Source organism: Cetorhinus maximus, chromosome 14 (assembly GCF_964194155.1).
Source record: "Cetorhinus maximus chromosome 14, sCetMax3.hap1.1, whole genome shotgun sequence".
NCBI lineage: Eukaryota > Metazoa > Chordata > Chondrichthyes > Lamniformes > Cetorhinidae > Cetorhinus > Cetorhinus maximus.
In genome coordinates, this window is record NC_135892.1 from 106,524,792 (window position 1) to 106,542,825 (window position 18,034).

At 44.4% G+C, this 18,034-nt stretch overlaps 1 protein-coding gene across 3 annotated transcripts in view; it reads right to left on the reverse strand.

Moving 5' to 3' along the window:
• Positions 1–5,428: 5,428 nt before the first annotated feature.
• LOC144689923 (endoplasmic reticulum membrane-associated RNA degradation protein-like) overlaps positions 5,429–18,034 on the reverse strand; it is a 40,056-nt gene continuing 27,450 nt past the window's right edge. For 2 of the 3 annotated variants that reach the window (XM_078557433.1, XM_078557432.1), the window contains 3 exons: positions 17,203–17,421; positions 11,120–11,233; positions 5,429–8,396 (listed from right to left, as the gene is read on the reverse strand). In XM_078557433.1, coding sequence (XP_078413559.1) covers positions 8,234–8,396; positions 11,120–11,233; positions 17,203–17,421 — 496 coding nt within the window. In that variant the 3' untranslated portion in view covers positions 5,429–8,233. Of the gene's footprint in view, positions 8,397–9,083; positions 10,925–11,119; positions 11,234–17,202; positions 17,422–18,034 lie in introns of those variants that run through there. The other variant, XM_078557434.1, reaches the window with a different exon arrangement.

Here is an 18,034-nt window from a genome sequence, read left to right on the forward strand (position 1 = left end):
TGACTATAATTGAATAGATATGAGTGGACCCAAACCAAGGGAATCACACTGTGCTGGACCATGAAGGGAAGGGATGGCGCAGTTGACTGTGTCAAAGGCTGCAAAGTAGTTTTAGGAGGACAGAGGGATAAATCGCAGTTACCAGGTTGCCGTTTGTGACCTTGGTTAGTGTCATTCGGCAGAGATTGAAACCTGACTGGAGAGACTCAAATGTGCAGTTGCAAGCAAGATGGTGACAGATTTGGAAGGTAGCAGCACATTCAAGAACTTTGGAGGGGAAAGGAACATTGGGGGGGCAATCTATAGGGCAGTAAGGGGGAAGGGGTAAATGTTATTTTTTGAGGAATAGAGATGATTGCGGTTTAGATTGTATAGGATGGCACCTCAATGAAACAATGTATTCCTGAGATGTTATAGGTTGAAGATGCATAGCACATTGACAGTTACAGCAATTCGCAGTTGGCAAGCGAATATGCATCATACAGTTGAGTTACTTTACAATGATGCAAGGTGCAGTGACTTTCAAAGGTGAGAGTTGGTAGTGTTTTCGATTATATGCTTTATCTTGAAGGTGTGGGTGAGATCTGGGCATGTATAACATGCAGCGAAAAAGCTATAAAGTTGTATTAAGGCTTTGCATTGGTGAGCATTTATGGAACAAATTGACATGCGGTACTGTGAAAGATTGGCCTGGGCTGTGTATTGTTGGGTAGACCTTCCTTATCAAATCCTTATAATGTGTCTTATGCACCTGTTCCAAACATATTTAATTAATTCCTGGGGCATGGCCATCACTGGCAAGACCAGAATTTATTGACCATCTCTGGTTGCCTTGCAAAGGTGATTGCGAACCAACTTCTTGAACTGTTGCAATCCATTTGAAGATGCTCCCTCTGTGCCATGTTGGCCCTAAATACAACCTTCTGGTAGGAATGGTGCATGACTGACCTTTGGGGAGATTGGTCTGAAGTGCTCAAATTGGACAATGTACCCGAGACACAATTTATGTTGCTTCAAGCCCAATTCCACCATCTATCAAACAGACTCAGATGTTGTACCATGTTTGTCTTTCGTCTAGGAAATCGTTTTTTTTGTCTGCACACTGGGTTTCCTTTCACTTCGTTTGTTCATGGTACTTCTCATCTGAAAAACGTGACAGAGAGTACTCTCCCATGCACTCAGAAATCTCTCCTGCGTTTGGTCCCCTCCAGAAGGGTTTGGAAATCAGACTCACTTACCAAAATGACAAGCTCTTTGTCAGTACATTGGTCTTCATTCTTTTTTCAGCTGCCTATGCCAGACCCTCCAATGGAAGGTATTCCTTTACATCCACCTAAGAGGGCAGATGGGACCTTGGCTTAACGTCTCATCTGAAAGATAACACCTTTGACAATGCAGCACAGCTTCAGCACTGCACTGTCTTCAGCCTAAATTTTTGTCCTTAAGCCTCTGGAATGGGACTTGAACCCTCACTGTTTTAAGAGGCAAGAGAATGCTACCCACTGAGTCAAGACTGATACTAATGCAATGCTGCTTCTTCAGTTCTCTGCTCAAAGGCAGGTCCGACCCACAGTGCCACGGCTCCCATCATGGGTAGGGCTACTGAATCCACCCCAGCCAGAATGGGAATTGAACCCCGAGCTGTTGGCACCCAATCTCATCTACACCGACAGCCCAACCAACTGGCCCCCCAAGGCATCCGAATTTCTATGACAACATGCACTTTTATGTTATGGTCCGGAGCTCTGGATAGTGATGGCAGAGGCTCCAACTTTCTTTCCATCACACAGCTGACCAGGAATCTCTCTCCCGCTCTTACCACCTGTCATTGGGATGTCTTGGAAGAACGTGCAAGTTGATACGCAACGTGTTTGGCCACATTATGAACGCTCCTCCCTTGGCCATCAAGTCTTGGGGTGGGGCTTGAACCAGGAGCTTCTGGCTCAGAGGGAGGGACCCTACCCATTGCACCTCAAGGCCTCCTACCAGTCAGACATACAAATTAATAGGCAACTCAACTTATTTCCTATTAAACATCCAACTCCATTTCAGGTCTTATTAAAAAAGGCAAGTGGAACCGAGAAAACACAAGTTTAATATACAGCCATTTCCTGGGGTCCACTATCTGAAAACCTATTCTGTTGCCAGCAGAGAACAGTATCTATCGTTACTTTTATTATTATTTACAATACCTGATTCACTGCATTATAATGACAGCGTTTACCTGCTGTATGAAATGGCCGTTTCTCAGATATCAATTTTTGATGATGACTTGGCAAACATCACAATTATTAACCTTCATCGCCGTGCACTGTCAATCCGGGAGGAACTGGTCTCTATAACTACCATGGCAACCATTACAGGTAAACAAACAGGTCCAAGTCTGAATGAAATACAGCACGTATATGGGAAAAGTAAACAAGGGGCAGAATCAAAATTATTAATTCAAACAGATGCCTCAAGTGCAGTATTGATATCTTCTTCATTGAGAGGGTGATAGATATTTGGAAGAGCTCGTCAGGCAGGGTAATGGAGCCAAAAGAATTAGAGGCGTTCACAGTAGAGGTGAACACTCTAATCAAGAGAAAGGCTTGCAATTATTTATAAAGCATTTTACAGCCCCAAAACATTCACATATAATAAATTAGATGGAAGTGGAGCACCTGGTGCAATGGTTGCCAACTTGCACATAGGAAAATCCTACAAATAGCAGCAAGGTGAAAGATCAGTCTATCCCACTGTTGAGGGATAAAGTTGGCCAGTAAAAAACCAGGGCAATTTCCTGCTCTTCTGCAAAAAGAGTGCCGTGGAATCTTGAACATCCAACTGAACCAATAGAACAAGCAAGAGAAAAACACCTTGGTTTAATCCTCTTGTACAAAGCAGAGTATTTCTAATGTTGCTGCTCTTACTCTCAATACACTGGTGTGTCAACCAGGGTCACGGGTTCACGTCCTCCAGTGGGACTTGAACCTTCTGACTCAGGCAAGGCAATTGTGACCGAGGAGGGTTTGGGAGACTCAAGGCACGAGAGGAATAAGCTTTGATGGGCTCAGTAACCTTTTAAAATGTTTGACTTTTCTTAAAATGACCTCTGTTAAACCCAATGGTTATTAGACAGAGAAATGCCTATATCCTAGAAAGGTTTCAGGACTGTGGCTTCATTGAGCGGTCAATGACTGCTGAAAATTCATGGTTTATGATGATATCTAACACTTTGGAATCACTGCTAGGGATCCACATCTCCCTAATTATGAGATCAGGCAGAAGATGTGGTGTTTTGGGCTGCACAGATAGAATGACAGACAAAATATCATAGAATAGAATCATAGGTTATAGCACAGAATGAAGCCATTCAGCCCATTGAGTCCGAGCCAGCTCTCCGCAAGAGCAATTTAGCTAGTCCCACATCCTCCACACTGGTAATAAATTAATCTAGATTTCATAAAATAATCCAGCCAATAACTGGGAAAAAAACGTAACCGTGGTTTATGGGCTATAGTACCAGGCATGCACTGAAGGAGTTAGATTCATCAAGGGGAGGTCTACACTTCGTAAACCAACAATCCCATATAGATCAAAAATGGGTTTGAGTTTTAAGAATTGTTTTGGACTTTTCTTTTCTAAGACCGCTCAAGTTTGCCTGTGAGTCAGACATACTGGTGCAAGTGTGGAAACTGGGCTGTAACATTTGACAGAGTGGCATTGATGGTGCAATGAGACCGAGGCAGGCAGAATGAATTAGCGGAAAAATTAGGAAAATCAAATATTTTCAAAAACGAGGTGCATTATTAAAAATTAAACCTTTCCATCCCAATTAGTTCAATTAAAAAAACACTTCTAGTAGGGATTTGGTCAATGCAGAAACCAATAAGGATAAACCGCTAATTTGTATAAAACAAATGCTTCACTAAACTTGATTAAAGTTTAATAAATATAAACAAAAAGTCATGGTTACTTACGGACAGTCAATGTTGGAAATTTGTGTTAACATCACTGATACATTTTGTTCAGGGAGATCCACCCTCACCTCCACATTCAAACAGCACATCTCACTGTCACTAACATCTTAATGTCTGGACATTATTCCATCACTGCTCCCTGTACACAAGTATTATCTCCCACCCCCCACTGCCACTGCACTCAGGGCTGGGGGGTCTCCCCCTCACCACCGCACTCGGGGTCTCCCCCTCACCACCGCACTCGGGGTCTCCCCCTCACCACCGCACTCGGGGTCTCCCCCTCACCACCGCACTCGGGGTCTCCCCCTCACCACCGCACTCGGGGTCTCCCCCTCACCACCGCACTCGGGGTCTCCCCCTCACCACCGCACTCGGGGTCTCCCCCTCACCACCGCACTCGGGGTCTCCCCCTCACCACCGCACTCGGGGTCTCCCCCTCACCACCGCACTCGGGGTCTCCCCCTCACCACCGCACTCGGGGTCTCCCCCTCACCACCGCACTCGGGGTCTCCCCCTCACCACCGCACTCGGGGTCTCCCCCTCACCACCGCACTCGGGGTCTCCCCCTCACCACCGCACTCGGGGTCTCCCCCTCACCACCGCACTCGGGGTCTCCCCCTCACCACCGCACTCGGGGTCTCCCCCTCACCACCGCACTCGGGGTCTCCCCCTCACCACCGCACTCGGGGTCTCCCCCTCACCACCGCACTCGGGGTCTCCCCCTCACCACCGCACTCGGGGTCTCCCCCTCACCACCGCACTCGGGGTCTCCCCCTCACCACCGCACTCGGGGTCTCCCCCTCACCACCGCACTCGGGGTCTCCCCCTCACCACCGCACTCGGGGTCTCCCCCTCACCACCGCACTCGGGGTCTCCCCCTCACCACCGCACTCGGGGTCTCCCCCTCACCACCGCACTCGGGGTCTCCCCCTCACCAATCTGCCTCTTACTCCCAAATATTTATCGAATCTTCTTAACAGATGCAATGGTCTCTGTCACAATCACTCACTGTGGCAAATGATTCCTATTCTCTTCCCACTTGTTTAATGGCAATTATAGATTGATAACTCATCAATAATGCCCCACAGAGGAAATAAACTTTCACGAGGTATTAAAAGCCCTTCAAACATAACATTTCCTTTTAAGCAATGCCAGTAATAAGGTTTATACCAGCATTCAGCTCTATTAACCTTTATCTAACGTGGGTTGATCATCTCTCATGTAAAAATCCCAAAGCATTGCACAGAAGCATAATTGGACAATTTAATACTGAGCCAAAAGGAGTTCAATTCTGTGTTACGATTATTGATTAATATTTGGGCAGCTTGGTCAAAGGAGGAAGGAAGGGAGGGAGGGTTAGAAGGATTTAGGGAGAGAGAATTTCAGAGCCTAGATGGCACATTAAAGAAAACACATTAGTTTGTGTCCAAGCGTGGATTTGCAATAAACCATGGACGAGGGTAAGATTAGAGTGCATTCTTGTATCAGAAATAGTACACTATGTAATGCATTACACCGCTTCATTTTACATAATTGTAAAATCCAGATAGAATAACCGCAGCAAACAAGCCTTACATACTTGAGACACATTCTGCCCATATTAGCTCATAGCATCCTTTGTAATTTGACTGGCAGATGCTCTTTGTAATTATAGCCCTGGGTCCAGTCCAGTCAAAGTTTTGCGGCTTTCATTTCCTATTTGTTAACAATAGTCCCAGCCAAATTTACTCCTCTTAAAAAAAAAAGAATGTCTCATTTTCTCTGTAATTAACAATCCACCAACATAATTGTGGGAATGTGATTTTTGAGCATGCCATTGAATTAACAGCATTCTTCAATTTTTCATTAAAAGACAGATTTTACCCTCCACTGTGACACAAGATGTACAAAGTCAGGCTGGCAGATTTCATCTGTTGAATTTTTCGTTGGTACGTTCTGCCACTTAGAGGCAGACTGATCTAACTGCACCCAACACACCATTCATTACATCTCGGGTAAAATAAATGCTCTTTTCCTTCCTCCTTTTTAAAAACACCTCTGCCATCATCGATACCTCATTGATAGAGGTTACATTTTCTGCTTACGTGCTCTTGCGATAGAGCTTTATTTTCAATATGCTGGCTACACACAGGTCGAATACTCTGTGCCTGTGTGGCACCCTGGCTTCACACCACCCAGATCGAAAAAATACAGAAGCATGTGCTGAGATTGATCTTGGGCCCTCTGTGCTAGTCATTCGACAGCATCCTTCATGTCACAAAGCTCGAAGCTTCACAAACAAGAAGAGTTAATATTTGTACTAAGTTCGGGAAATCCTTTATGCAATCAACCCAGTTTCAGAACTGGTTACCCCCACTCCACACAGAACAATCAATACAACTCTAAAGTTTGACTAAATTCAACCCCGTAAGGTGTAGGACAGAAAGGTACCAATGTAACCATATTTCTTACATGGTTCGGGTCCTCAATGAAGTACTGAAATGATGAAACTTATATGTACTTCAGTGCCCGTCATGTAAAAGTGGTGAATTAGTTCACAATTTTAAAACAATTTTAATACATTTTACCCCTTTTTCAATATCCTATTCAACACTTCCCTGTTAGCCGCTGAATTTTATTTTTGTTACATGATTGTTACATGTTTTTTAACCTGATCACTTAGCCTTTATGAATTTTGCTGTATAAGCTACACTGCAATTCAGCCTGTCCTGTGAATGTATTTCTTGAATAAAATACATTATAATAATACAGCATCATCTGGTTCATCAGCGTCTTTCCCTTCATTGTAACATAAGTAGTAGTGGTGTTGTACACTAATGATTGCACAGTGTTCAGTACCATTTGCAGCTCCTCAGATACTGCAGAATTCCATGCACACCTGGAGCAAGACCTGGACAACACTCAGGCTTAGATTGATAGTAGAAGGTAATATTCACGTCCCACATGTCGCAGGCAGTGGCCATCTCCAACCACCTAAGCTTAACCACCTTCCCTTCCCTTGACATTCAATAGGGTTACTATTGTTGAATCCCCCTCATCAAGTGGTTCACCATTGACTAAATTGGACCAGGGCAAGTCGGAGCTTGTGTATTCTGTCACAGGTGGCTCACCTAATGACTCCCCAAAGCTTCTTCACCACCTACAAGACACAAGTCAGGAGTGTGATGAAGTACTCTCCACTTGCCTGGATGGGCACAGCTCCAGAACTCCAGAAGCTGGACACCATCCAGGGACAAAGGAATGCACTTGATCTGCACTCCACCCACTGGTTGAAAGAGCCACTCCCTCCATAGCCAGTGCAACAGGGCCACAGTGTGCATCATCCACTGCTGCAACCTGCCAAGATTTCGCAGCACTTATCAAATCTTTGACCTCCACCATCCAGCAGGACATGGGCAGCAACCATATGGCAACATCACCATCTTCAACTTCCCCTCAAAGTCACACACCATCCCAAATCAGCACACACGTCACTGTTCTTTCATTGGGTCGGAATCCCAGATCATCCGATACCTCTCAGCACTGTGGGGAGCACCTTCACCAGCTGGGCTGCAGCGGTTCAAGGCGGCAGCTCACCATCACCTTCTCAAGGGCAACTAGGGTGGGGCAATAATTTCCCATGTTGCAAGCAATGCCCACGTCCAATTAATTCATTTTTAAAAGGCATCTGGAAAAACAGACTGCAGAAAGGCACACTGAGTTATTTTGTAGATTAGTCAAGAGGATCATAATGAAGTTTACTGGGACGTTCTCCACCACACGCATGCTCAGGGACGTGGGTAGTTGCCAACTCTTCTTTAGCTGAAGCAGGATTAACTCCAGGGAGAATGTCAATTCAAAGGTTAAAGCTTTCGGAGAGGGGCTCAGCCATTTATGCTAATGAAGGCAGTCAAAGAAACAAGAGAGAATTTAAAATAAAAACAGAAAATACTGGATAACCTCAGCAGGTCTGGCAGCATCTGTGGAGAGAGAAATAGAGTTCACGTTTCAAGTCCAGAGTTCTGAAGAAGAGGCACCATGCAGGGTTCCTGCTCCTGATCACTAACCGGTGTGCACACGCGAACAGGATTGAGAATGACTGTGACACCCTCCATCATAATCACAGCTCTTGGCTCACACGTGCTAGTACGCTTGCACCCATAGAATTGCAACTAGCAAGAGTCTTCAGAATAATGAGCGAAAATTAAAGGAGTGTATACATATATTAAAATATATATATAATGTGTCTCAATATATACATTCTAGATTAAGACCAAATATTCCCACTGCATTCACTTTGCACAGTCTGTTGTTACATTATACCATTTGTTGTAAAAGTTTTTAACTTTCAGTAACATTTTTTCCGTCAGGTCCCAGCTCTCATCCCATTTATTTTTGTCCGGGCTTGTGTATGTCACCATATTTTCTGTGTATTGCAACAATGACTTCAGAAACCTGCAAGTGGAAACGCACAATTTATTTTAAAAAAAAGATGCACCCGTCGTGTGTGTTTAAAAAAAAATCATTCATTCATCGGCAATGTACAGAGAAGACTCATTAAATCTGCTCAGTATCAGAAGCGCTTTAGCGTATCCTAAAGACTTGTGCTTTCCAGAATGTAACCGCTGTGAATGATTAGCGTCTTATCAGCGTGGAGGAAGGGAGATACGTCAAGGAGCGGATACACAGATCTTTTAAAAAGGTCCAGCGCAGGTAGGAAAGGTCATAAGGAAGGCGGACGGGTTTCATACAATAACAACTTTATTTATACAACTGTATTTGTATAGAACCTTCATCATAGTAAAACATCCCAAGTTGCTTCACAGGAGCGTGTTCAAACAAAATTCGACACCAAAACACATGCGATGTTAAGACAGGTGACCATAGGTTGGGCAAAAGAATTAAGAGGCTTTCATTAGGGTCTTAAAAGGAGGAAAGAGCAGTAGAGAGGCAGAAGGATTTAGGGAGGAACTTCCAGAGTTTAGGGGCCAGGCAGCTGAAAGCACGGCCGCCAACAGTGATTCCTCTACAACTACAGGTCAGTACAGGAGACTCGTGCTTTGGTTTACAGGGTTGAAGAGAGATTTCCCTGCGGGGGTCTCTCCAAAAAAAATAGCACGCTCTTCTGCTGCAAAAGTTTAATCATTCTGGCTGCAATGCTGCCATCCCTGGAGGCTGACATTTAATGAACATTTTAAGATTTTTAAAACTAATGGGTGTAAAATATTCCTCCTTTTTTCCACCTCAGTTTACTGGATTGATGTGGAGCAAGGAGCTATCATGTCAGTTAAAGGAGAGTTGATGGTTCCCCTCACATCCCACCCAGTATCAGTGTTTCATGAAGACTAGCCCTTCCCAGGTTTCCCTACAAATTACATAGAGCCTTCACTTTGGATACAAAGAGACTAACTGGACGGCTCTTTCAGGGGGCCGGCACGGACATGATGGGCTGAATGGCCTCCTCCTGTTTTTTTTTGTATCATTCTGATATCCTGGAATTTGTTACAGCGGGAACACCACCCCAAAGTTCAGAAGAGAAAACCCATTGCCACTTTCAGCTAGTCGGGACACACAAGAACATACCAGGAGCAGAAGTGGGCCACATAGGCCCCGAAGCCTGCTCTGCCATTCAATATCATGGGTGATCTTTTACCTCAACTCCACTTTCCCACCCTATCCCTATATTCCTCGAATTCTTCAGTGTGCAAAAATCAAAAATTGAATAAGCTCAATGACTGAGTATCCGGAGCCCTTTTGGTTAGAGGATTCCAAACGGGTAATGTTATAACACGTAAGACGGTGTGTACCAGGCTGATCAAATCACGAGGGAAACTTGATCAGGCGATCACAACTGTTTTGCAATTTGTATTTATTTCAAGATGCGTGTCCTGAATTTAAAAGTAATAAGTCTACCAAAACGTCAGAGATTTTTTTAACAAAACTAAATTAAACATTTATTGACACAAGAAAAGATGTCAAGCACGTACAAAGGTTTATAAATTACTACTATAACAACTTCTAAAACCCTTAATCAACCTGGCTCCCAGTTACACCCCCATTAAGGCAACAGTGAAAAAAAAAAGATTTTTAAACACATCCAAGCAAGTTAACACAATACCCTGGACAGTAGAACTCAAAGTGGCTTTTCCCAGCTTCAGTTTCTGTAGACAGCAAGCTTAATGTACAATTACTGGAGGCTTCTCATACTTCTGTTAGATCTTACAATGCCTTCTCTGACACATAGCCTCATTCGCCTTTATAAATATTTCTCCCTTTTAATGTAAATCCCATTGTTCCCATATGTCCTTCAAGCTTTACCTTTCTCATAACATAAGTAATTAATTTATTTTATGAAATATAATATTGTCAGTAACCTTTGGGAAAAATAAACACACTGCTGGGCCTAGCTTCTCTGGCTAGATGTAAACATCCTACCATCTCTTTGAAATTCAAACTGCCCTGATTTATCTAAAAATGTAAATTCTCCTCACCTTACATTCTAAGACTTCAGCCATGTTTATGTATTTAGCATTTTAAACCTAGCTTCTTTTGATGAGCCAAAGTCTCCAGACTAGCTGTCTCCAAATCAATTAAATCCCTCACACACACACAAACTATCCCAAAGCCCCATTATTAACCTTTTACAATAAATCACAATAATATTATGAGAATGATTATACTTTCGTGACAACAATAAACGCGGCCTTGCCAGTGGTGCCCTCGTACCAAGTGGAAAATCAAGGCACTGGGTGAGACAAAGCTTGGATGCAATTCTGCGGTCATGGTCATTATAGACACAAAAATGATTAGACAAACAGATATGGAGATGGGACTCATTTTAAAATCAGCTGTTTGATTTCTAAACAATAAACAAGTTGCACGCAAGATCTTAGGTTGCAAAATGACCTCCTCCTCGTTCAGGTACCATGGACTGCCATTGCATTGCTCCATGATTATGCTTGGTAAAGTACTGCAGTGGTTTGCTGTGCAACATGACAGCATCATTATTACCAAGCAGCAACCAGCTTATTTGGCATTGTGATACAAACCAAGAATTGAGAGAAATGCTTAAATGGCTATTAAAAGTGCCAAATTAAAGATGAGGCTAGAAGCAACTTTTTTTTTGTTGCATTAAATAGTGTGCTACGTCTAGTGACAATATAGGCTGCAGTACTTACCTCAAGTAGCAGTGACATTCAGAAGAAGCCTTATCACTCATTGTCTGTGCATTGAGTAGTTCCACTGTTATAAGGAGAGTAAGTAGACTGAAAATGCGGTGCAAATACTGAACGCTGTAAAAGAAAATGGAATCCAATTCTGATATTGATCAAATCCATTAGATGCGTCAGCACCAGACAATCATTAGGCACAACTTACCAAGATACTAAAGGTATGAGAGAGAGAGAGGAGAGAGGAGAGACAGAGACAGAGACAGAGACAGAGACAGAGACAGAGACAGAGACAGAGACAGAGACAGACATTAGGCTTCGCAATGCCTGGCTTGTCTATCAGACAATATAATCTGATGCACAATCCCGTGCAGCACTGACTGCTTGGGGAAGCAAAAGGACAAGGGGGATAAAAATATAGTCAGTTTTGGGAAATACGCTAGGATATTTTTTCCCAGTTCCATAAGGCAGTGAAGCAATCTCTGAGACCACAATTATCCATGATAGTTGAATCTCGCTGAAAAAAGAGACATGTCAAAGCTTTTCATCTTGCACTCATCAGGACACTTTGCAAGAATACCAATATAAAGGGAAAACAACAATTTATACTGTATGCGAAGAGTGCTGATTGGTTGGCAAGTTGACTGACTGGTACAGGCGTTGCCATGGAGAATGCACCAGTGATGGTGACTCACAGCTAACTGCCAAGCATTGATTGAAATTTAAACCAGGCAGCTTGACCCTGATTGTTTAAGGCAGGGAGTGCTGCGTAGGTTCACCAGGCTGATTCCTGGATGGCAGGATTGTCGTATGAGGAGAGATTGGTCTGACTAGGCCTGTATTGATGGTGTTCAGAAAAATGAGGGGACATTTCATATAAATATATAAAATTCTGACAGGGATGGACTGATTGGATGCAGGGATATTTCCTCTGGCTGGCGGGGGTGGGGTCTAGAACAAGGGGTCACAGTCTTAGGATACAGGGTAGACCATTTAGGACTGAGATGAGGAGAAACCTCTTCACTCAGAGGGTGGTGGACCTATGGAAATCTGTACCGCAGAAGTCTGCGGAGGCCAAGTCACTGAATATATTTAAGGAGGAAATAGATAGATTTCTGGAGTCTAAAGGCGTCAAGGGGTATGGGGATAGCGTAGGAGTACGGTATTGAGATAGAGGATCAGCCATGATCATATTGAATGGCAATGCAGGCTTCAAGGGCCGAATGACTTACCCCGCTCCTATTTTCTATGTTTCTATACTCTTGGGACTTGCACAGACAACAAGGAAATAGTCTAATCTGCTCAGTTAGATCTGACAATTTGACTTATCTAGAAATAAAAATAAACACAACCTCCTGTGCTGTTTCAGTGACATGTCATGATCTGTATTGCTAGATAACTTAAATACTTTTTCAGCAAAAACAAAATAAGACTGCACACACGCACCTGCAATTCTCTCACTCATGCGCACATGCAATTCTCATACATACACATACATGCGATTCCAACACGACACACACGGGCATGTGGAAACCTATGGTACTATTCCTGCTCAAAGGGAGTTGCAGCTTGCATTACCTTACAACAATTCTGAGGCCTGAATTTTCTCGTCGGCGATTTGGGGGCGGGGCCCGCTCACCGACGGGAAAATGACGTGGGATGATGTCGGGAGGAACCCCCGACGTCATCCCGCCCCACTTAAATATTCAGGAAGGTGGGCGGACAGCGAAATCAGCTGTCCGCCCGCCGACCTGTCAATGGCCAATTGAGGCCATTGACAGGATAATTAAGACAGTTAAAGGCCCTCCCCGTCCAACCTTAAGGCTAGCGGGCAGGCCAGGAGCCCCGGCGAGCTTCTGATAATACACAAAACCTCATCCACTGGCGGGATGAGGTTTCATGTCCGTTTTTGAAAATCTTAAATAAACTTTATGTGAGATTTATTAACATGTCCCATCTCGAGTGACATTGTCACATGAGGGGGACACGTTAATTTTTTTAAATTTTTCTATTTTGACACTTTGAAGCACTGTCAGTGATCTCCCTGAGACAGCACTTAGTCTCAGGGAGATGTGGCTCTTTCGTGTGTATGTGCGAAACAGCGCACTTTGACAGTTGGGGAATCCCTCTCCCCCACCCCGCACAGGAAGCGCACAGCGCTTCCCGTCGGGCAGACCGCTGGGCGGGCCTTAATTGGACCCGCCCACTTAAAATGGCGGCGGGGCCTGCTTTGGCGGCGGAGTTCGGCTGCCTGCCCGTCGCCGAGCCGGTGGGGCCCGCCCACCAACCTAGGGCAAAAAGTGTTATCAGCAAACCGCCAGAAGAATGAAGGAATGAGACAAGGCTCAGGCATCCATGGGCTGTTGAATGAGAATTTGTGCTATTTTAAAATGTAACAATAGAAACATGTGTGGATGGTTGTAAAATATCTCACCTTTACACATGTAGATGAGTGTTTATGTGTAGATACACACACAACACACAAACATCACGTATATTCATGGGTCTCTTGTACGCGAGGGAAAAAAGACACACAGAGATGTGCCAACAACAATCTTGTGCAATTTAAAGCTGAATACCAATTATCATTATTTTTAATGTCACCACAGGGTATAGCATATTTATTTATTGACATTTTTTGGTCTTCATTGCTAACTTAAGATGGTCCTTCTCCACTATGAACAACCTGCCCATGAGCACAATTCTCAATGTCTTCCCTTTGAAAATAGAAATGATTAATTTAAGTTGTTTTGGTCAGGCAAATGACCGTGTAAGTGCTGCTGTTAATCAGTTTAACAGCTAGATTTATGTCTTCCGAAATTGACCGGAAAGTAATTAGAAACAAAATTTACAGCACAGGAGGTGGCCAATCGGCCCACAGCGTGCCTGTGCTAGGCCATTAACCAAAGGCAAGAGTAAAAGAAAGGCAAAGAAAGCAAATTACAGAGAGGCAAAGGATAAACTGATTTATTTTCAGTGATGTTGACATATCCAGTGCAGACACAGCCTTCGTCTGGAGTTTATGACCACATTTCATCGAGGCAAAGAGGGAGATGTAGATGTGAAGTCAGAAATTATTTTTTATTCATTCGCGGGGCATGGGCATTGCTGGCTAGGCCAGCATTTACTGCCCATTCCCAACTGCCGGTGAAAAGTTGGTGGTGAGCTGCCTTCTTGAACCACTGCAGTCCATGTGATGTAGATACATCCACAGTGCTGTTAGGGAGGGAGTTCCAGGATTTTGACCCAATGACAGTGAAGGAGCAGCGATATATTTCCAAATCAGGACGGTGAGTGGCTTGGAGGAGAACTTCCAGGTAGCGGTGTTCCCATCTATCTGCTGCCCTTGTCCTTCTAGATGGTAGTGGTCATGGGTTTGGAAAGTGCTGCGTAAGGTGGCTTAATGAATTCCTGCAGTACATCTTGTAGATGGTACATGCCGCTTCCATTATGCATAGGTGGTGGAGGGGGTAAATGTTTGTGGATGGGATACCAATCAAGTGGGCTGCTTATTCCTGGATGGTGTCAAGAAAATGCTGGAAAAACTCAGCAGGTCTGACAGCATCTGTGGAAAGAGAAACAGAGTTAATGGTTCAACTCCGTGTTTCTTGAGTATTGTTGGAGCTGCACTCATCCAGGCAAGTGGAGAGTATTCCATCACACTCCTGACTTGTGCCTCGTAGATAGTGGACAGGATTTGGGGAGTCAGGAGGTGAGTTAGAATTCCTAGCCTCTGACCTGCTCTTGTAGCCACAGTATTTATATGGCTAGTCCAGTTCAGTTTTTGGTCAATGGTAAGCCCCAGGATGTTGATAGTGGGGGATTCAGTGATGGTAATGGCATTGAAATTCAAGAGGAGATGGTTAGATTCTCTCTTGTTGGAGATGGTCATTGCAGCACTTGTGTGGTGCAAATGTTACTTGTCACTTGTCAGCCCAAGCCTGGATGTTATGTTGTCCAGGTCTTGCTGCATTTGGACATGGACTGCTTTAGATTCTGAGGAGTTGCGAACAGTGAACATTGTTCGCTGATGATTGCACAACGCACTTCTGACCTTATGATGGAAGAAAGATCATTGATGAAGCAGCTGAAGATGGTTGGGCCTAGGACACTGCCCTGAGGAACTCCTCAAGTGATGTCCTTGAACTGAGTTGATTGACCTCCAACAACCACCACAACCATCTTCCTCTATGCTAGGTATGACACCAAACAGCAATTCCCATTGACTCCAGTTTTGCCAGGGCTCCTTGATGCCACACTTGGTCAAATGCTGTCTTGCTGTCAAGGTCAGTCACTCTCACCTCACCTCCGGAGTTCATCTGTTTTGTCCATGTTTGAAACAAGGCTGTAATGAAGTTAGAAGCTGAGTGGCCCTGGCAGCACCCAAACTGGGCGTCAGTGAACAGGTTATTGCTAAGCAAGTGTGCTCAAAAGCACTGTTGATGACCCCTTCTATAACTTTACTAATGATCAGTAGTAAATTGATGGGGTGGTAATTGGCCAGGTTGGATGTGTCCTGTTTTATGTGGACAGGACATACTTGGGCAATTTTCCACATTGCTGGATAGATGCCAGTGTTGTAGCTGTAATGAAACAACTTGGCTAGGGACGTGGCAAGCTCTGGAGCACAAGTCTTCAGTACTATTGCTGGAATATTGTCAGGACCCCATAGCCTTTGCAGTATCCAGTGCCTTCAACCGTTTCTTGATATCACCTGGAGTGAATCGAATTGGCTGAAGGCTGACATCTGTGTGGCTGGTGACCTCTGGAGGAGGCAAAGATGGATCATACACTCGTTACTTCTGGCTGAAGATTTTTGCAAATGCTTCAGCCTTATCTTCTGCACTGATGTACTGGGCTCCCCCATCATTGAGGATGGGGATATTTGTGGAGCCTCCTCCAGTGAGTTGTTTAATTGAACCACCACCATTCACGACTGGAAGTGGCAAGACTGCAGAGCTTAGATCTGAACTGTTGCTTGTCAAATCGCTCAGCTCAGACTATCACTGGCTAGTTATACTCTTTGGCACAAGTAGTCCTGTTTTGTAGCTTCACCTGGTGCTGCTCCTGGCATGCCCTCTTGCACTCTTCATTGAACCAGGGTTGATTCCCAGGCTTGATGGTAATGGTAGAGCAGGGGATATGCCAGCCATGAGGTTACAGATTGCGGACAAGTACAATTCTGCTGCTGCTGATGGTCCACAGCACCTCATGGATGCTCAGTCTCGAGTTGCTAGATCTGTCCAGAATTTATCCCACACGATACGCGACACGACGGAGGGTAGCCTCTATGTGAAGACGGGACTTTGTCTCCACAAGGACAGTGCGGTGGTCACTCCTACCATAATGTCATGGACAGATGCATCTGTGGCAGGCAGGTTGGTGAGGATGAGGTCAAGTGTGTTTTTCCCTCTGTTGCTTCCTTTACCACCTGTCACAGGCCCAGTCTCGCAGTTCAGCCTGTTGTGGTGCTACCGGGCCACTTGGTGATGGACATTGAAATCCCCCATCCAGAGTACATTCTGCGCCCTTGCCACCCTCAGTACTTCCTCCAACTGGTGTTCAACATGGAGGAGCAGTGATTCATCAGCTGAGGGAGGGCAGTGCGTAGCAATCAGCAGGAGGTTTCCTTGCCAATGTTTGACCTAATGCTATGAGACTTCATCAGGTCCAGAGGCGATGTTGAGGAGTACTGATTATCAGCTGTTGAAATGATTTGCCATTGTTCCATTCGATTCAGAAACCAACAATTTCACTGCATTTGGAACTTTCTATGCAAACTTTTAGTGCATGGGCAGTAAATCATGCTACACACTGCACATGGAAATTTGAGGGACGTGATACAGAATGTTAAACTGTACCAAATCACTGGCCTATTGCTGGGTAGACTGACAGGACATGTTACCTTCATTCGAAATTCCACATAACTAATTCTAGGCATTCTCTTCCTGTACCATCATTACACACAACTACTCAGCTGGCTCCATTTTCATAAAGTCACTTCTGTATTTTTGGGCTAGATAACTGCAACAGTATTAAGCAGGGAACACAAATATTGCCAAAACACAAAATACCTCGCATCAAAACCTTACCTGCCCAACATCCGAAGATAATTCTGCCTTTGCCGCGAGCGCAGGGATTTGTTCAGCCACTGTTGGTGGCGAGACGCAGCACCACTCGTGACCTGCTCTGAAGCAGTCAGGCACTGAGAGGCCATTTTCCTCAGCAAGGACACCACTTCCAAAACGGCCCGCGGACAATACAAGGTGCGCATGTGGCTGGCCAGCAGTTCAGGCACCAGGTCAAGCTGCCTGCAATGGAAGAAGCATCCTCAGTTAGGACCACTGAATTGTAGATACCTCTTGCATCCAGTGTGAAGAGTGTGGAAAGAATACAACAACGATCATCTATATAGCCTTTGTCATGTTACTATAATGATATAATATATTGGGTATATTTGACGTACAAGACACAAGACACCAATCACTCATTGGAATTGGGTTAACACATTGTGGGTTCATTTATTAAAGACTGGGCACATAAGAATGGGTATTCATAGTTAGAAAGCTTGAAGATACCACAGCTGTGCGTGCACGCTCTGCTCAAAGCAAAAGTGAAACTAAGAATGGATCACATGACACATTTCCATTCTGTTGATGTCATGCTGATATCCCTTAAAGGCATATTACAACCTTTAACATGGTAAAATGTCCCAAAGCACTTCCCAGAGTGTCATGAAACAAAATTTGATACCCAACAATGGGAGGTGGTATTAGGGCAGGTAACTGAAAGCCTAGTAAAAGAGGTAGGTTTTGAGGAGCATCTTAAAGGAGGAAAGATAGGTAGACAGGTTTATGGCGGGAATTCCAGGGCTTAGGGCCTAGGCAGCTGAAAATACAGTCACCAATGATGGCGCAATTAAAA